The 19,656-nt window shown below is 56.0% G+C and overlaps 2 protein-coding genes across 3 annotated transcripts; both read left to right on the plus strand.

The window, feature by feature from the left end:
* Positions 1-3,054: 3,054 nt before the first annotated feature.
* Positions 3,055-8,569, plus strand: SRM (spermidine synthase). 2 transcript variants are annotated; one of them, XM_034955292.4, is made up of 8 exons: positions 3,055-3,343; positions 3,773-3,893; positions 4,226-4,318; positions 6,365-6,518; positions 7,028-7,111; positions 7,221-7,366; positions 8,074-8,196; positions 8,273-8,569. In XM_034955292.4, the coding sequence occupies exons 1-8, from the start codon at positions 3,177-3,179 to the stop codon at positions 8,291-8,293; spliced, it is 909 nt and encodes a 302-aa protein (XP_034811183.1). In that variant the 5' UTR covers positions 3,055-3,176; the 3' UTR covers positions 8,294-8,569. The 2 variants fall into 2 exon arrangements, with proteins under 2 accessions (XP_034811183.1, XP_063458039.1); XM_063601969.1 differs by having other exon boundaries at positions 3,147-3,343; positions 4,226-4,408.
* Positions 8,570-16,709: 8,140 nt separating this feature from the next.
* Positions 16,710-19,149, plus strand: MASP2 (MBL associated serine protease 2). Its single transcript, XM_057299865.2, has 5 exons — positions 16,710-16,746; positions 16,830-17,058; positions 17,216-17,393; positions 18,408-18,539; positions 18,994-19,149. The coding sequence occupies exons 1-5, from the start codon at positions 16,742-16,744 to the stop codon at positions 19,005-19,007; spliced, it is 558 nt and encodes a 185-aa protein (XP_057155848.1). The 5' UTR covers positions 16,710-16,741; the 3' UTR covers positions 19,008-19,149.
* The last annotated feature ends 507 nt before the right edge of the window (positions 19,150-19,656 follow it).

The raw sequence follows: 19,656 nt of genomic DNA on the forward strand, positions 1-19,656 counted from the left end.
ATTGTTCCCACTCATAACCACAGCTGTCTGCCTGGCTGAATGGAAGGCTAGAAAAATGACTCAAGTGCTAACTGCTTAACAAGCCTCTTGTGACCGACACATAACCACGTGGCAGCCCCATTTAAACCATTTCCTTGAACAGTAGCCATTGGCCCACCTTTCTCTCCTCTACCCTTTCTCCCCTTTTTCCTTTTATAATAACACTTTTTAGGAGGTTGGGTGGGATAGTTAACCCACTAGACACTTAAGCTTTACAACTGGGTTTTTGAGGTACATTGGTCTGAATTTAGGGGAAAACATTTCCTGCTAAAGCCTGACTTTCTCAGTCCTGGTTGTTTGGTTGTTTTTTTGTTTTGTTTTGTTTTGTTTTGTTTTTTTGGTGTTGGGTGTGTTTTTTTTTTTTTTTTTTTCCTTTTTTGGAGACAGGGTCTCGCTCTGTCACCTAGGCTGGAGTGCAGCGGTGCGACTATGGCTCACTGCAACCTCCGCCTCCTGGGTTGAAGCAATTCTCATGCCTCAGCCTCCCAAGTAGCTGGGATTACAGGTGCACGCCACAATGGCAGCTAGTTTTTGTATTTTTAGTAGAGATGGAATTTCACCACCTTGGCCAGGCTGGTCTTGAACTCCTGACCTCAGGTGATCCACCCGCTTTGGCCTCCCGAACTGCTGGGATTACAAGCGTGAGCCAGCACGCGTGGCCAATCCTGGTTTTTTTCTGTAGACTTCTGTGGTCATCTGGCCTGACTTTAACGTCAGTTGTGATTATAACTGGGCTGTGCGATAATGGCTACTTCTGGCAAAATCAGTTTTTCTTCCTTGTGACCTGAAGTCAGGTGGCATTTCTGGATTCACAGTGCTGTATATTTGGGGGCTTTTTTGTCTGTAATTTACTCAGGGCTTTTGTCTTCTCTGAACTTGGAAGGTTTGTGCAATGTCTGTACACTCTGGCCGAGAGGTCTCAAGTTCTGTGCCTGCTTGAGGCTGAGGCCTCTCAGTTTCACTCCCTCTACAGGAGGACAAAGGATGTCAATGTGGCCTTTTTCATGTGAGGACCCACATGCTGGAGCAGCTTTGTGCAGCTTATAGAGGGGATGGGATGGACCTGGCCCTCCACTTTCCCCCATGCAGTGTCCTGGAATGCCAGGGCCACTGTCTATGGTCAGTCCTTCACCACCTAAAAGCAAGCTGATCCACAAGGCACCTGGCTGCATCCAGGCCTGTCATCTACGGCCACCATCCTCAGCTTCAGAGCTTATGATCTGGCTCAGGGAACACAGACAAGTACACGGGCAGTTACAACCCAGAGGCAGAAATGTCTTGGAGGAAGTACAGGCAATGTAGGCAAACACCTTGACCCAAGTACAGGATTGAACCCAATCAAGCCTGTAGCACTGGACACACTGATTGACTCTGTCTTATCCACTACGTGGACATTTCAAGAATAATCTTCGTTCCTGGAACAAGTCCATGGAAGCTGTTGCCTAGCAATGTTTTTTATTTTTTAGAGACAGTCTTGCTATGTTGCCCAGGCTGGTCTCGAACTCCTGGGCTCAAGCGGTCCTCCTGCCTCGGCCTCCCAAAATTCTAGTATTACCAGCCTGAGCCCCTGTGCCCAGCTGCCTAGCAATTTTTTTTTTTTTTTTTTTTTTTTTGAGACGGAGTTTCACTATCGTTGCCCAGGCTAGAGTGCAGTGGCGCAATCTCAGCTCACTGCAACCTCCAACTCCCGGGTTCAAGCGATTCTCCTGCCTCAGCCTCCCGAGTAGCTGGGACTGCAGGCGCGCACTACCATGCCCAGCTAATTTTTGTATTTTTAGTACAGACGGGGTTTCACCATGTTGGCCAGGATCGTCTTGATCTCTTGACCTCGTGATCCGCCCGCCTCCGCCTCCGCCTCCCAAAGTGCTGGGATTACCGGGGTGAACCATCACGCCCAGGCACCTAGCAATTCTTTAGCGGTCTTGGTTTACCTCCCCTTTAGAAGGGGCTTAAAAGCAAGCAAGGCACATTGTTGCCTAGGCTTGAGGCTTGCCCTCACCCATAAACAACGCTGTTACTCTGCTCTGGGGACGACACAGGAAACGTTCCCCACCTCCAGGTGGAGGCTGCAAAACGTGTCAAAACCATCCCTGACATAATGTCAAGAGTAGCTTATACTAGTTTCATCTTCCTTCCTTGGCATTCGAACTGCGTGTGGAACAATTAGCATTTAATATTTGGTAATTAGCATGCTTAATGTGATTCTGAGAAGTTCTTTGACATTCTCATAAAAACAGAAAGCACATTCCCACCCACCCTTCAAAGAGCAAGACCCAGTTTGTCAAGAAAAATTGCGTGCCAGTCTTTTCTGGTGCTGAATATGTATGTTCTGGGCCTCTTCCTGGACACTGCTGGTAAATTTAGAAACTCGTTTAGAAAAGCACTTCTCTCGTATTCAACAGCCTATAGGCTCATGGCGCAGAATCTAAGGGAAAATGGCTAAATCCAGCTTGTTAATTCGCGGGCTGTGATGATTCTTTCCAAGTAAATAAAAACCCTCGGTTCGCCCCGACGAGCCACATAATCTGTTCAAATCCAACAAGGAACCAGATTTTGGACGCAAAGAAGGATACGTTCTACTCGCCCCGTGCAACAACGTAAACCACTGTAGCCGCCCGCTCCCGTGTCTCCAGCCCAAAGGCTGACTCTCGAGTCCGCACGTCGCAGCGCTCTTGCCCTCCACACCAAGCCCGAGTCCCGCAGCCCCTCGAGGCCCTCGGTGCCTCCCAACCCCGAGAAGGGAGCGGGGGCCAGTGGTGCACCGCCCCGGCTGCTTGGGGCGGAGGAAGGACCCGGACCCCTTCCGCCGGCCCAGCCCGCCCCGGAACCCGGCCGGGCCGCCCGGCCCCGGCCGGGCCCCACGTGGCCTCTGGAGCGGGCCGCACTACCCTGCTGCCGCCGACGGACGGCGCGCCACAGCCACTCCGCGCCGCTCTGCGAGCCGGTGGCCAATGAACGCCAGGCGAGGCCGCTTTGCCATTGGCGAGCGCGGGCTCCGCCCCCGCCGGCAGGCCCCGCCCCGCGCCCGGGTTAGGTTGCGGCGCGGGCGGCGGGCGGAGCTGGTCCCGTTGTGCTGCGGCGCCGCGCGGCCTGCAGTCCCGGGCCCGCGCCCCGCGCCGCCCGCCCGCCCGCCCGCCATGGAGCCTGGCCCCGACGGCCCCGCCGCCTCCGGCCCCGCCGCCATCCGCGAGGGCTGGTTCCGCGAGACCTGCAGCCTGTGGCCCGGCCAGGCCCTGTCGCTGCAGGTGGAGCAGCTGCTCCACCACCGGCGCTCGCGCTACCAGGACATCCTCGTCTTCCGCAGGTACCGCCGCTGCCCGCAGGCGCCTGCCCCCTCGGCTCAGCCCGGGCCGCCTGCTGCCCGCCTCACGGGCCTCCAAGCCGGGACCCAAGCGGGCTGGACCTCGTCCTGCCCTGGCCCCCTCGCCACCCCTCACACCGCCTCCCTGGGCTGGGGCTGGGACTGCGGGCTGGCCTCTTGGGCGGGGGAGTCGGAGTCTGCGCCCCGCTCCACGTGTCAGCCCTCAGGACACGTCAGAGCCCGAGGAGACCCCGGGTCCCACCCCGGCCTCCACCCGGCGGCCCGCCTGCCGTTCCTCGCCACGTGTCACCATCGCTCCTCATCCCTGGGACCCCTAGGCGGGATGGGGAGACCCTCCTCACCCAGGGCGGCTTGGGGTACGTTTTCCCCACCCCAGAGAACCCAGGTCCCCGACTGTCACTCCGCCCGCAGTAAGACCTATGGCAACGTGCTGGTGTTGGACGGTGTCATCCAGTGCACGGAGAGAGACGAGTTCTCCTACCAGGAGATGATCGCCAACCTGCCTCTCTGCAGCCACCCCAACCCGCGAAAGGTACCCCAGTGTCCCCTGGAACAGTGCCGGACGAGGGGCGGCCCCAGGTGTGCTCCGGGCTCTTCCCAGATGCTGCCTGCATGGTTGTCAGAGAAAGTGCTAGCAAGGCCAGGGGAGTCCCGCGGAGGGGTGGGGGCCGACACTGACGCGGCCTCGGAATCCTAGGGCAGCCCTGGAAGGAACTTCCAGGAAAGGGGACACCGGCACGAAAGCGTTTCCGAGGGTAGAAAAAGATGAGGCCCGTGGGTCCGAGGGGTCAGGGGGTCTGCTTCAGGGGCCTGGGGGCGCCCAGTCCTGCCAGGGCCCCTGCCTTGACTGCCCCCTCCTCCCAGGTGCTGATCATCGGGGGCGGAGATGGAGGTGTCCTGCGTGAGGTGGTGAAGCACCCCTCCGTGGAGTCCGTGGTCCAGTGTGAGATCGACGAGGTGAGTGCCGGCGTAGAGCCAGGTTTGAGTCCTGGTTCTCCCAGCGGCCAGCTGTGCCCTGAAATGGCTGCACACCCCCGAGCAAGGCAGGTAGGGCCTGTTTCTCCATCTGGAAAACACCTGGTCGGGGAGGGTTCAGTAGGAAAACCAGATGGCAGAGGGCCTGGCAGGTGGTGAGGGCACCTGCGTGGCGAGCTCTTACTAAGACTGAGCTGATTTTTTTTTTTTTTTTTTTGAGACAGAGTTTCGCTCTTGTTGCCCAGGCTGGAGTGTGATGGTTCGATCTCGGCTCACTGCAACCTCCACCTCCTGGGCTCAAGTAGTTCTTCTGCCTCAGCCTCCCGAGTAGCTGGGATTACAGACATGCGCTACCATGCCCGGCTAATTTTGTATTTTTAGTAGAGACAGGGTTTCTCCATGTTGGTCAGGCTGGTCTCGGACCTCGAGACCACAGGTGATCCGCCAGCCTCCTTCTCCCAAAGTACTGGGATTACAGGCGTGAGCCACCACGCCCAGCCGACTAAGCTGATTTTTAATCTGAGCCCCAGGCAGGGCCCCGAGACAGCTTAACTATTTGTACGTTACCCCTTACACTCAGTAGCTGCTCACTAAAATCATGCTACGTGCCAGGTGTTGCCCGGGTATGGGGACAGTGGTAGACGACAGATCAGTCCCTGCCCTCTAGGAGCTGATGTCCTAGTTAAAGGAGACATCAGATGGCCAGACATGGTGGCTCACACCTGTAATCCCAGCACTTTGGGACGCCAAGGCGGGCAGATCACCTGAGGTCAGGAGTTCAAGAGCAGCCTGGCCAACCTGGTGAAACCCCATTTCTACTAAAAATACAAAAATTAGCCGGGCATGGTAGTGCATGTCTGTAAACCCAGCTACTAGGGAGGCTGAGGTGGAAGAATTACTTGAGCCCGGGAGGCGGAAGTTGCAATGAACCGAGATCTCGCCACTGCACTCCAGCCTGGGTGACAGAGCAAGAATCTGTCTCAAAAAAAACAAACAACAAAAAAAGAGACATCAAAGGATGGTCTGATGAAGGCAAGACAGGGGCTGGGGCACAGGAGAAGGCAGGGTTCCTGTGAATGCATGGGGGGTGGTCAGGGCAGCCCTCCAGGAGGTGGTGTTTGAGCTGAGGCCTCAGTGAAAAGCAGGTGGCCGTGTGCAGGGAGGGGGAGGTTCTCCTGGCCAGAGGTTGGAATTGCATCCTTCTAAAATAGGAAACAGGCCAAGCGCTGGTGGCTCACACCTGTAATCTCAGCACTCTGGGAGGCTGAGGCGGGCAGATCACAAGGTCTCTACTAAAAATACAAAAAAAAAAAAAAAAAAATGGCCCAGCTTGGTGGCGTGCGCCTGTAATCCCAACTACTTGGGAGGCTGAGGCAGGAGGGTGCAGTGAGCTGAGATCGTGCCACTGCACTCCAGCCTGGGCAGCAGAGCAAGACTGTCTCGAAAAATAAATAAATAAAATAGGAATCGACAAGAAAGCCACTCAGATGGGGCGATTTGGTCTGGAAGGAGGGGGTAGGGATGGGAGAGAGGAGCCCAAGCCGCCGGCAGGAGCCAGCTCTCAAGGAGAAATGGAGGTACCAGAGTTCTCCCCGCTTTACACATTATAAACTGAGGTTCCCAAAAGGGGCCAGGTGTGGTGGCTCACAGCTGTAATCCTAGCACTTTTGGAGGCCGAGGTGGGAGGATCGAGGAGTTCGAGGCAACATAGGGAGACTCTATCTCTACCAAAAATGTAAAAAGTAGCCAAGTATGATTGAACACACTTGTCCCAGCTACTCAGGAGGCTGATGGGGGAGGATCACCTGAGCCCTAGAGGCCGAGGGTGCAGTGAGCCATGATCGATGCCACTGCACTCCAGCCTGGGCCACAAAGTGAGACCCTGTCTCAAAAAAATAATAATAAAAAAAAGGGAAGGGGTTGGCCAAGGCGGCTTGCCTGTGAGGCACTTGGAGAGTCCCACGTGGCTGTGCTGGCTCCAGGTCCCCCAGCCCCTTGGCCCAGACTGGTCCCTCCCATCCCCTCCAGGATGTCATCCAAGTCTCCAAGAAGTTCCTGCCAGGCATGGCCATTGGCTACTCTAGCTCGAAGCTGACCCTACATGTGGGTGACGGTTTTGAGTTCATGAAACAGAATCAGGATGCCTTCGACGTGATCATCACTGACTCCTCAGACCCCATGGGTAAGCAGCGGATGGGCCCCAGAGTTTTCTGGCAGCTGCAGGTCTGGAGGTCAGCCTCCCCCAGGCCTTCAGAGTAAAGGATAGAGCAGCCTCCCACCCCCCGAACTAGAGCTGTACTTTTCCCTTCTCAGTTGTTACCTGCCCCCTGAAACATGGCTCAGGACAGTAGGCAGGAGCCAGGCGACTGCCCAGATTCACAAGCTGGTGACCAAGGAGAGTGGGGATCTGGCATTGGGACACTGAGGCCCCTGTGTCCTCTTCAGCCTCCCCTCTGCTCTGAACTGGTCAGCACTGGAGTGGGGGCAGGTTCTAGTCTTGAACCAAGGCCTAGGGTAGAGGTTCCTCTGCTGTGGTGCCAATGAGACTCCCCCAAGAATGGGATTCAGGTATGGATCCCCCACAGACCTGGGTTCAGATCCTGGCTCTGGCCACCTGGTAGCTGTGTGGGTGACAGTGGCCCTGGAGGTCACAGCCAGACTGTTCAGTGTGTCTCCCTCTGTCTTCCCCAGGCCCCGCCGAAAGTCTCTTCAAGGAGTCCTATTACCAGCTCATGAAGACAGCCCTCAAGGAAGATGGTGTCCTCTGCTGCCAGGGTGAGCCACAGGCCTGGAGCACTGGGGCGGGGCGGGGTGGGGCGGGGCGGGGCGGGGTGGGGTGGGGCAGGGCAGGCCCTGCCGGATGTTGATGCTTTGGGGCCCCCAGGTGAGTGCCAGTGGCTGCACCTTGACCTCATCAAGGAGATGCGGCAGTTCTGCCAGTCCCTGTTCCCCGTGGTGGCCTACGCCTACTGCACCATCCCCACCTACCCCAGCGGCCAGATCGGCTTCATGCTGTGCAGCAAGAACCCGGTGAGATGGGGGTGCCTGGGGGTGGGGGTTGGGGGGAAGGTGGGCATAAATAGAGATCCCTGCCCCTGCCGGGCGCGGTGGCTCACGCCTGTAATCCCAGCACTTTGGGAGGCTGAGGCGGGCAGATCACAAGGTCAGGAGATCGAGACCATCTTGGCTAACACGGTGAAACCCCGTCTCTACTAAAAATACAAAAAAATTAGCCAGGCATGGCAGCGCGCGCCTGTAGTCCCAGCTGCTGGGGAGGCTGAGGCAGGAGAATGGCGTGAACCCGGGAGGCGGAGCTTGCAGTGAGCCGAGATTGCGCCACTGCATTCCAGCCTGGGTAACAGAGCAAGACTCCGACTCAAAAAAAAAAAAAAAGAAAAGAAAACCCTCCCCAGGCCAGGTGCGGTGTCTCATGCCTGTAATTCCAGCATTTTGGGAGACCAAGGTGGGCGGATCACTTGAGGTCAGGAGTACAAGACCAGCCTGACCAACATGGGAGAAACCCCATCACTACTCAAAATACAAAAAAAAAAAATTAGCCGGGCGTGGTGGCGCGTACCTGAGACTGAGGCAGGAGAATCACTTGAACCTGGGAGACAGAGGTTGCAGTGAGCTGAGATGATGCCACTGCACTCCAGCGTGGCAACAGAGTGAGACTCCGTCTCAAAAAAAAAAAAAAAAAAGTGCCCCCCCTGATGTGCCCCTGGCCCGGTCCCCAGAGCACGAACTTCCAGGAGCCGGTGCAGCCGCTGACGAAGCAGCAGGTGGCGCAGATGCAGCTGAAGTACTACAACTCCGACGTGCACCGCGCCGCCTTTGTGCTGCCCGAGTTTGCCCGCAAGGTGGGTGGCCTGCAGGGCTGGGTGGTGGGACCCAGGGACCCAGAGCGCCCTCCTGACTGGCCTCATGTCCCTCTAGGCCCTGAATGATGTGAGCTGAGCCCAGGCGCCACCACTGATGCCACCCAGGACCTTGGACCTTGGAGCCTGCGGGGTGCCTCGGCCCCTCCAGCCCCGGGCCCGACCTCCTGCTGGCTCTCGCCCACCAACCAAGTGTTACAAGCCCCAGAATGCTGCCCGGCCTGCCCTGCTGGGCGGACTGTCTGTGTGTCTGTCTCTCTGGCGTTCCACCTCCAAGCCTATACCAGCTGTGTACAGCGCCATCTCTCTGCCTTCTGTTGCCCCTCACTCACCAAACACGTGTATTTATAGCAAAGATTGGAGTCCTGTGTCTCCTGACCTTGGCTGGGCCCAGGCAGGGCCACATTCACCATTGGGTGCCTCTGGGGTGAGGGTCTACAGAGGCCTTGCTGGCTGACCCCCAAGTGTCTGCTGCAGGGCTGAGGCTGCAGGCGGGCCCTCGTGGATAGCCTGGGGCACAGAGGGTCACCGCAGTTGTCACGTGGGACCCAGAGCTGTCCTGGGAAGCTGACTTAGCTGTCCCTTTACCAAGCCCTTCACAAGGCCACTGGTGACAGCCCCCCAGGGCAGTGGGGTGGGTGAGATCAGGGTGGGGCTGCCCGGGAGCATTCTCAGAAAAATTGGGGTCACTCACAGGTGTAAGTCAGGTCCCATCCAGGTACTCCAGGGCAAATACGGAAAGGGGTGGTGGGGCTGGTTACCTTCGGCCTTTTTAAGCACATCAGGAGCTTAACACTGGCCCAGTGACTGTGCCCAGACCCCACTCAGCATTCAGACTTGGGTTCAAATTCCCACCATGCCCCGCCCCCTATGTGGACAAATTGAGAAAGCAAGTGTGGGCACCCGCACCAGGGACTGCGAGGACCAGGGCTGTCCCCTCTCCAAGGTGCTGAACTCCCGCCTTCCAGGATGCAACGGTGGTGGGAGGAGAACAGGAAAGGAACCCTCTTTGCATGGGCCTGAGTTGCCAACCCCTTTCCCCACCCTGGGCAGGGGCTGGGCTAGCGGACGCATCAGGGAGGGAGGCCCCACTCCCAGCCGAGGCAGCCACCTCGGAGCCCTAACTCACCCGGGTATGTTTTCTGGGACACCAGAGTAAGGGGGATTCAGTTTCGCCATCAACTCTGGCTTCAGGCCAGTCATAGCCCTCCAGTCTCCACCCGCCCCCCACTCCCCACCCCTGTGAATTCACCAGACTGAGCACCTTCAGACCTTTGGCCCATCAGCAGATCTGACCTCAGGCTAACTTCTCCAGGCTACCCTGACCTTTCAAATCAGTCTGGGGAGCTGGCGTCTGCCCCCGGGCCTTCATAGTCCCAGGGAAGGCCCGAGAGGAACAGCTGGCAGTCAGGTGGGTTGGCAGGGGCTATTTCTGGAGCCTGACAGGCCAGGCTGCAGCTGGGTGGGCCAGGCACTTTCATTTAATCTTCACAACCACCTGCCTGCCAGGCACTGTTCCTGCTGCACAGAGAGGCAAGGCGATGTGCCTAAGGACACACAGCCAATCAGCAGCCACCGTCCGACGCCACTCCACCCTGCTCACCCCAGGGTCTCCCGCATCTCAGGCCAGGCACTCTGGAGGTCCCGGCATGGATGGTCTCTCTGACATCTACTCCCTGGCCAAGATCCAGGCAGGGAATGCTGCCCCCTTAGAGGGACGATTCCATGACCCCCTAAGTGTGAGGGCCTTTCCCCAAGGGCTCTGGAATTGGTCCAGATCTCAATCTCAACTCTGCCTCCCTCAGCTCTGTGACCTGCAGCCACGCAGGCCCTCTGCCGGTTACCCCGATGTCAGAGGGGGAGCACACCGTCCCTGTTAGGAAGCTTTGGTGAGAAGCACGTGCGACGCAGCCCTCAACCAGTGCCGGCCCTCTGCACTGGCCCATCAGGACCACCTATCAGGGTGAGGAGAGAGAAGGGAGGGTGGACCAGGTTGTGGAAACAGCCGGGGCCATCTGGGAGGCAGGAGATCTGGGAAGCAGCTGCAGGAAGATGAAGTTGCCGGCAGCGTAGATCCTACGCCTCCCCAGCCTATAGTCTATACACACACCTGGCCGCCGCGAAGAGGCATGCACCAGGGATGGGGGCAAGCCTGAGCCCCACGACTGGGTGGGTGCGATGCAGCCCAGGATGATCTGCTGAAACAGAAGCAGCCTTGATGAGGACACAACCCGGGTCCCCCAACGTCCCAGAAATCTTCGGGCCACAAACAGGCCCAGTGTGGCATGGGGAATAACATCAATCCTATCTAGACTTTTCAAAATTTGATTTATGATAATTAGCCAGGCCCCTGGCTTAAGGATTCATGGGTCCGTGCGGCTTGTCAGAAGAAAAATCACATTCCTCCTCCCGCAGCCCCTTTCCCTCTTGGAGCTGATTATTTGGGGTTTATCTTCTGTAGTAGAAGAAGAAATCGATTTGGTGTTTGTCCCCAGTTCCTGTCACCTGATCGGTAGGCGTGTCTTGTCATTCATTATATGCTCCGTTAGAGAACTCCCGAGTTTATGCTAATGCAGTGGTCTAGGGTAGAGCCCCGGGGGAGCCTCAGGGTGGGGCTGGTAAGTAAGACCTAAAGACTGAAGGGTTGGGACTTTCACCCCACCCAATGACTGCCAGGAAAGGATCAGGAGGGCTCTGGAGATGAAGCTGTACAAATTCATGAACAATGAGCGCAGCCCAGGTGGTGGCTCACGCCTGTAATCCCAGCACATTGGGAGGCCGAGGTGCGCAGATCACTTGAGGCCAGGAGTGTTGGGAGGCCAACATGGCAAAACCTCGTCTCTACTAAAAATACAAGCATTAGCCTGGTGTGGTGGCGCACATCTATAACCCCAGCTACTCGGAAGGCTGAGGCAGGGGAATCACTTAAACCCAGGAAGCGGAGGTTGTGGAACTGCCTTTGCCAAGTTATGACTGAGACAGTGAAAGAGACCTAACTTAGCCAGCTCCATCTTGCTTCTAGCCTCCAAGCTGTCCTTCTTCATTCCTGGGCGTAGGCTGAACTAACGTTGGGAGAAATTTAGTTTATAGTTTAAACAAAGACGGTCACAGCCCTTTCTCAAAGCAGATGTTCTTGCCTGGGGACTAGACTGTCTTTGTAGGATTAACATTAGCCACAAGATTAGAAATTATGGTTTAGAGTCATGCAGCTGGAGGCTACGAGATTCCTACCCTCCCTAAACTGCTCCTAAGATCAGTGCTTGAGATATTTTGCAGATCCTGCCTTGATGGATCAGCCGGCACCACCCAGATGGATAAATGGGCTCATCTGATCTTGTGACCCCCACCCAGGACTCAGCGCAAGAAAACAGCTCTGACTCTGACTCCCTGTGATTTCATCCCTGACCAATCAGCACTCCTGGCTCACTGGCTTCCCCCTACCCACCAAGTTATCCTTAAAAACTCTACTCCCCGAATGTTCGGGGAGACTGATTTGAGTAATAGTAAAATTCTGGTCTCCCGCACAGCCAGCTCTGCGTGAATTACTCTTTCTCTGTTGCAATTCCCCTGTCTTGATGAATCAGCTCTGTCTAGACAGCTGGCAAGGTGAACCCCTTGGGCGGTTACAGTTACAGTGAGCCAAGATCGCGCCACTGCACTCCAGCCTGGGTGACAGAGCAAGACTCTGTCTTTAAAAAAAAAAAAAGGAAAAAAAAGAAAAAACCAGTTAAAGAAAATAAAAGGAAAAAGCAAAAGAAAAAATAAAAGAATAATTCTGGACAGAAATAGAGTTATAATTTAGCATTGATCAGGCTGCACTCTGGCCCGCCTCCATGTAACTGACAGTCAGGTAGCACCGCACCTGACCAGGCTTTTGTTTAAGAATTGCTTGAGTTAGGGCACTGTGGCTCATGCCTGTAATCCCAGCACTTTGGGAGGCCGAGGTGGGCGGATCACCTGAGGTCAGGAGTTCAAGACCAGCCTGACCAACATGGTGAAACCTGGTCTCTGCTAAAAATACAAACATTAGCCAGGTGTGGTGGCGGGCACCTGTAATCCCAGCTACTCGGGAGGCTGAGGCAAGAGAATTGCTTGAACTCGGGAGGCGGAGTAGCTGGGCTTACAGGCACGTCCATGCTGGTCTCAAACCCCTGACCTCAAGTGATCCACCCGCCTCGGGCTCCCAAAGTGCTGGGATTAAGGCTGGGCCCGGTGTCAAGAGTTCAAGACCAGCCTGACCAACATGGAGAAACCCCATCTCTACTAAAAATACAAAATTAGCCAGGTGTGGTGGTGCATGCCTGTAATCCCAGCTACTAGGGAGGCTGAGGCAGGAGAATTGCTTGAACCCAGGAGGCGGAGGTTGCAGTGAGCCGAGATCGCGCTATTGCACTCCAGCCTGGGCAACGAGCAAAACTCCGTCTCAAAAAAAAAAAACCACCAAAGTGCTGGGATTCCAGGTGTGAGCCACCGCATCTGGCCTTATGATAACATTTTATCTCCTACACAGCTTCTTGTTTTCCCTGGAGGTTCTTTTTTTGTTTGTTTCTCATTTACTTAGTTTTCAATAAATTTATCACTAATTTAGCCCCAAATTTTTCACCAATTCTCTAATGCTCCTTGGACTCAACAGGTGTTCTGTCATTGTCCCCTTTCTGGAGAAGCTGTCCAGAGCCTTCTCACCGCCCCCAATGGAGTCCCTTAGTGAATGGCGTCTCTTGGACCTTATGTCTTCCTATTGAAACCACCCTTGCAAAATTATGACATAACCGACCCCATCCTGCTCCTGACCTCCAAGCTGACCCTGCTCATTCCTGGGCGTAGGCCCAGCTGACCGGCGGAGGAATTTAGAGTTTAACTTGAAACAAGAATAATAATAGTTCTCCCTAAAACTACTCTCTTCCCTGTTCGGGGGCTGAACCACCACCTTGGTAAGATTTTTTTTTTTGAGACGGAGTCTTGCTCTGTCTCCCAGGCTGGAGTGCAGTGGCGCGAGCTCGGCTCACTGCAAGCTCCGCCTCCCAGGTTCACGCCATTCTCCTGCCTCAGCCTCCCAAGTAGCTGGGACTACAGGTGCCCACCACCACACCCGGCTAATTTTGTATTTTTAGTAGAGACGGGGTTTCACCGTGTTAGCCAGGATGGTCTCAATCTCCTGACCTCGTGATCCACCCACCTCAGCCTCCCAAAGTGCAGGGATTACAGGTGTGAGCCACCGCGCCCAGCCTCCACCTTGGCAAGATTAATGAGCAGTCACAAGACAGGTGTAGTTTCTTTCTTTCTTTTTCTTTTCTTTTTTTTTTTAAGATGGAGTCTCGGCTGGACACGGTGGCTCACGCCTGTAATCCCAGCACTTTAGGAGGCTGAGGCTGGCGGATCACAAGGTCAGGAGTTCGAGACCAGCCTGGCCAACATGGTGAAACCCTGTCTCTACTAAAAATACAAAAATTAGCCTGGTGTGTTGACACATGCCTCTAATCCCAGCTACCCGGGAGGCTGAGGCAGCAGAATCGCTTGAATCCAGGAGGTGGATGCTGCAATGAGCTGAGATCGTACCACTGCCCTCCAGCCTGGGACAGAGCGAGACTCCGTCTATTTTTTTTTTTTTTTTGAGACGGAGTCTCGCTGTGTCCCAGGCTGGAGTGCAGTAGCACAATCTTGGCTCATTGCAGCCTCCAGGTTCAGGCGATTCTCCTGCCTCAGCCTTCCAGGTAGCTGGGATTACAGGCACGCAACACCATGCCCAGCTAAGTTTTGTATTTTTAGTAGAGATGAGGTTTAACTCCAAAATAATTCTTTTTCCTGATCTTTTGCATGTGATTTACTGTTTGATTTTTCTCTTTCTCTTTGTTTGTAGAACATAATTATTCTCTCCAGTGTTTTTAAATACGTGTAAAGCTGTATTAATATTTTTATCTCCTTTTCTGGGCACTGGGGGCACACTTTCGATCAGTATCACGTTCTTCAGTTCTGGGAAATTTTCTTGCATTATTATTATTGCTATGTATGTATTTTTTGAGACAAAATCTTACTCTGTCACCCAGGCTGGAGTTCAATGGCATGAACATGGCTCACTGCAACCTTGAGACCTCCTGGGCTCAAGCGATCGTCCCATCTCAGCCTGCCGAGTAGCTGGGACTAAAGGTGCATGCCACCATGCCTGGCTAATTTAAAAAAAAATTTTTTTTTTTTAGAGACAAGGTCTTGCTATGTTGCCCAAGCTGGTCTTGAACTCCCGGTCTCAGGCGACCCACCTGCCTCAGCCTCCCAGCCTCCTGGGATTACAGGCAGGAGTCACTACATCCAGCCAGAGTCCCGGTCTCTAAAAGAAAACAGGCCAGGCATGGTGGCTCACGCCTGTAATCCCAGCACTTTGGGAGGCTGAGGCGGGCGGATCACCTGAGGTTGGGAGTTCGAGACCAGCCTGACCAACATGGAGAAACCCCGTCGCTACTGAAAATACAAAACTAGCCGGATGTGGTGGTGTATGCCTGTAATCCCAGCTACTCGGGAGGCTGAGGCAGGAGAATTGCTCGAACCCCGGAGGCAGAGGTTTGGTGGCTCACACCTGTAATCCCAGCACTTTGCGAGGCTGAGGCAGGTGCATCGCTTTGGCTCAGGAGTTCGAGACCAGCCTGGGCAACACAGGGAGACCCCATCTCTACAAAAAACAAAAACAAATATAAAGGGGATAAAAAAAAAAAAAGACAAGACATGAATCCATGAGGACAGAGTGTGGAAGAGGAAGCAGCAGCCTCAAAGTTCTGGAAGCTGGAAGAACAGATAAACAGGTGTGAAATAACTGCCTGGAAAGCAACTTCTTTTTTTTTTTTTTTTTTTTTTTTTTGAGGTGGAGTCTCACTCTGTCGTCCAGGCTGGAGTGCAGTGGTGCGATCTCGGATCACTGCAACCTCCGCCTCCCAGGCTCAAGCAATTCTCCTGCCTCAGCCTCCCGAGTAGCTGGGATTATAAGTGCGCGCTGCCACACCTGGATGATTTTTGTATTTTTAGTAGAGATGGGATTTCACCATGTTGGTCAGGCTGGTCTCAAACTCCCAACCTCGTGATCCACCCACCTTGGCCTCCCAAAGTGCTGGGATTACAGGTATAAGCCCAGCCAAAAGCAACTTCTAAGCCTGCAAGGGAATCGGGAATTGGTGGCACCAGGTCCTTCTGACAGGGTTTAAGAAATCAGCCAGCCTGAGGCTGGGCACGGTGGCTCACACCTGTAATCCCAGCACTTTGGGAGGCTAAGGCAGGTGGATCACCTGAGGGCAGGAGTTCAAGACCAGCCTGACCAACATGGAGAAACCCCATCCCTACCAAAAATAAAAAATTAGCCAGGTGTGGTGGTGCTCGCCTGTAATCCCAGCTACTTGGGAGGCTGAGGCAGGAGAAACGCTTGAACCCGGGAGGTGGAAGTTGCAGTGAGCCGAGATGGCGCCATTGCCTTCCAGCCTGGGCAACAGAGCAAAACTCCATCTCAAAAAAAAGAAAGAAAGAAAGAAAGAAGCCAGCCTGAGCAACAGCAAGACCTCCCATTTCAACAGCAAGACCTCTCTACAAAAAAATAAAAACATGAAAGTTGGGTGCGGTGGCTCACGCCTGTAATCCTAGCCCTTTGGGAAGCCAAGGTTGGCAGATCACTTGAGGTCAGGAGTTCAAGATCAGCCTGGCCAACATGATGAAACCTGTCTCTACTAAAAATACAAAACTTAGCCAGGCATGGTGGTGCACGCCTGTAGTCCCAGCTACTAGGGAGGCTGAGGCAGGAGAATCACTTGAACCCAGGAGGTGGAGATTGCAGTGAGCCAAGATTGTGCCACTGCACTTCAGCCTGGGTGACAGAGTGAGACTCCATCTCATAAAAAATAAGATAAAAAATTAGCTGGACATGGTGACGTGTGCCTGTAGTCCCAACTACCTGGGAGGCCGATAGCAGGAGGATTGCTAGAGCCAAGGAGGTCAAAGCTGCTCTCAGCTATGAGATCACACCACTGCTCTGCAGCCTGGGTGACACAGTGAGCCTGTCTCTAAGAAAAGAAAACACCACCACCACCACGACCTAGCCAATCCCCATTCCCCATCCCCTCACCCCAGCAGAAACAGACACATTCCTAGAGGGAATAAAATGAGCCGGGCATGGTGGTGCATACCTGTGGTCCCAACTACTTGGGAGGCTGAGGTGGGAGGATTGCTTGAACACAGGAAGTAGAGGCTGCAGTGAGCTATGATTGCAGCACTGCACTGAAGCCTGGGCAACAGAACAAGATCCAAAAAAAAGGGAGGGGTGAGGGGCAGAGCCAGGATTTGTTTCCAGGCTGTTGTTACCTAGGTCCGACTCCTGGCTCCCAGAGCAGCCTGTCCTGCCTGCCTGGACCTCTGAGCAGGCTGGAGTCATGGAGTCGATTCCCAGAATCCCAGAGTCAGGGAGGCTGGGGGCAGGGGCAGGTCATTGGACAAACAGATCAAAGGTGAGACCAGCGTAGGGCTGCAGACCAGGCCAGGCCAGCTGGACGGGCACACCATGAGGTAGGTGGGCGCCCACAGCCTCCCTGCAGGGTGTGGGGTGGGAGCACAGGCCTAGGCCCTCACCGCCCCTGCCCTGCCCATAGGCTGCTGACCCTCCTGGGCCTTCTGTGTGGCTCGGTGGCCACCCCCTTGGGCCCGAAGTGGCCTGAACCTGTGTTTGGGCGCCTGGCATCCCCCGGCTTTCCAGGGGAGTATGCCAATGACCAGGAGCGGCGCTGGACCCTGACTGCACCCCCCGGCTACCGCCTGCGCCTCTACTTCACCCACTTCGACCTGGAGCTCTCCCACCTCTGCGAGTACGACTTCGTCAAGGTGCCGTCAGGACGGGAGGGCTGGGGTCTCTCAGGGTCGGGGGGTCCCCAAGGAGTAGCCAGGGTTCAGGGACACCTGGGAGCAGGGGCCAGGCTTGGCCAGGAGGGAGATCGGGCCTGGGTCTTGCCTTCCCTCCCTGTGACACCTGACCCCACAGCTGAGCTCGGGGGCCAAGGTGCTGGCCATGCTGTGCGGGCAGGAGAGCACAGACACGGAGCGGGCCCCTGGCAAGGACACTTTCTACTCGCTGGGCTCCAGCCTGGACATTACCTTCCGCTCCGACTACTCCAACGAGAAGCCGTTCACGGGGTTCGAGGCCTTCTATGCAGCCGAGGGTGAGCCAAGAGGGGTCCTGCGACATCTCAGTCTGCGCAGCTGGCTGTGGGGGTAACTGTCTTAGGCCAGGCAGCCCTGCCTTCAGTTTCCCCACCTTTCCCAGGGCAGGGGAGGGGCCTCTGGCCTGACATCATCCACAATGCAAAGACCAAAACAGCCATGACCTCCATTCACATGGGCTGAGTGCCAACTCTGAGCCAGGGATCTGAGGACAGCATCGCCTCAAGTGACGCAGGGACTGGCCGGGCGTGGCAGCTCACGCCTGTAATTCCAGCACTTTGGGAGGCCGAGGCTGGCTGATCATTTGAGGTCAGGAGTTCAAGGCCAGCCAGGGCAACACGGTGAAACTCTATCTCCACTAAAACTACAAAAATTAGCTGGGCGTGGTGGTGCGCACCTGGAATCCCAGCTACTAGGGAGGCTGAGGCAGGAGAATTGCTTGAACCTGCGAGGTGGAGGCTGCAGTGAACAGAGATTGCACCACTACACTCCAGCCTGGGCGACAGAGCTAGACTCCGTCTCAAAAAACAAAAAACAGAAACGACGCAGGGGCCGAGGGCCCCATTTACAGCTGACAAAGTGGGGCCCTGCCAGCGGGAGCGCTGCCAGGATGTTTGATTTCAGATCCCAGTCCCTGCAGAGACCAACTGTGTGACCTCTGGCACGTGGCTCAATTTCTCTGCTCCTTAGGAAGCTGCCGCAAGGGTTCAGCGCTGTAGCCCCGCCCCCTGGGTTTGATTGACTCCCCTCATTAGCTGGGTGACCTCGGGCCGGACACTGAAACTCCCACTGGTTTAACAGAGGTGATGTTTGCATCTTTCTCCCAGCGCTGCTGGGAGCTTGCAGCGACCCTAGGCCTGTAAGGTGATTGGCCCGGCACCAGTCCCGCACCCTAGACAGGACGAGGCCTCCTCTGAGGTCCACTCTGAGGTCATGGATCTCCTGGGAGGAGTCCAGGCTGGATCCCGCCTCTTTCCCTCCTGACAGCCTGCCTGGCCCTGCCTCTCCCCCAGACATTGACGAGTGCCAGGTGGCCCCGGGAGAGGCGCCCACCTGCGACCACCACTGCCACAACCACCTGGGCGGTTTCTACTGCTCCTGCCGCGCAGGCTACGTCCTGCACCGTAACAAGCGCACCTGCTCAGGTGAGGGAGGCTGCCTGGGCCCCAACGCACCCTCTCCTGGGATACACGAGGCTCCTCAGGGCCATTGCTGCTCTGCCCAGGGGTGCGGAGGGCCTGGGCCCTGGACACTGGGTGCTTCTAGGCCCTGCTGCCTCCAGCTCCCCTTCTCAGCCCTGCTTCCCCTCTCAGCAGCCAGGCTCATCAGTGCCACCCTGCCCTAGCGACTGAGACTAGCTCTAACATCCCACTGTGTACCTGGTTCCACCTGGGCTCTGGGAACCCCTCATGTAGCCACGGGAGAGTCGGGGGTATCTAGCCCTTGTTCCTTGGGACCTGGTTCCCTGGTTCCCTGCACTGTGGGATGGGCTGGTGCTCTGGGGCGTGGGCAGCCCCACCTGCTGGCGCTGACCCTGCCTCCCCCGACTCGGTTTCTCCCTCTCGGTGTCTCTCCTTGCCTCTCTGATCTCTCTTCCAGAGCAGAGCCTCTAGCCTCCCCTGGAGCTCCGGCCTGCCCAGCAGGTCAGAAGCCACAGCCAGCCTGCTGGCCTCAGCTCTGGGTTGGGCTGAGATGGCTGTGCCCCAACTCCCATTCACCCACCATGGACCCAATAATAAACCTGGCCCCACCCCACCTGCTGCCGCGTGTCTCTGGGGTGGGAGGGTCGGGAGGCGGCGGGGTGCGCTCCTCTCTGCCTACCCTCCTCACAGCCTCATGAACCCCAGGTCTGTGGGAGCCTCCTCCATGGGGCCACAGGCTCCTTGGCCTCACCCCCCGTTTTGAAGATGGGGCACTGAGGCCCGGAGAGGGGCAGGGCCTCGCTCGAGTCCAGGTCCCCAGAGGCTGAGCCCAGAGTAATCTTGAACCACCCCCATTCAGGGTCTGGCCTGGAGGAGACTGACCCACAGAGGAGACACCCTGGGAGATATTCATTGAGGGGTAATCTGGTCCCCCGCAAATCCAGGGGTGATTCCCACTGCCCCATAGGGCACGGCCACGTGGAAGAAGGCGGGCAATGTTGGGGCTCCTCACTTCCTAGAGGCCTCACAACTCAAATGCCCCCCACTGCAGCTGGGGGTGGGGTGGTGGTATGGGATGGGGACCAAGCCTTCCTTGAGGGATGGAGCCCAGCCCAACACC

The sequence above is a fragment of the Pan paniscus genome, chromosome 1, assembly GCF_029289425.2.
Source record: "Pan paniscus chromosome 1, NHGRI_mPanPan1-v2.0_pri, whole genome shotgun sequence".
NCBI lineage: Eukaryota > Metazoa > Chordata > Mammalia > Primates > Hominidae > Pan > Pan paniscus.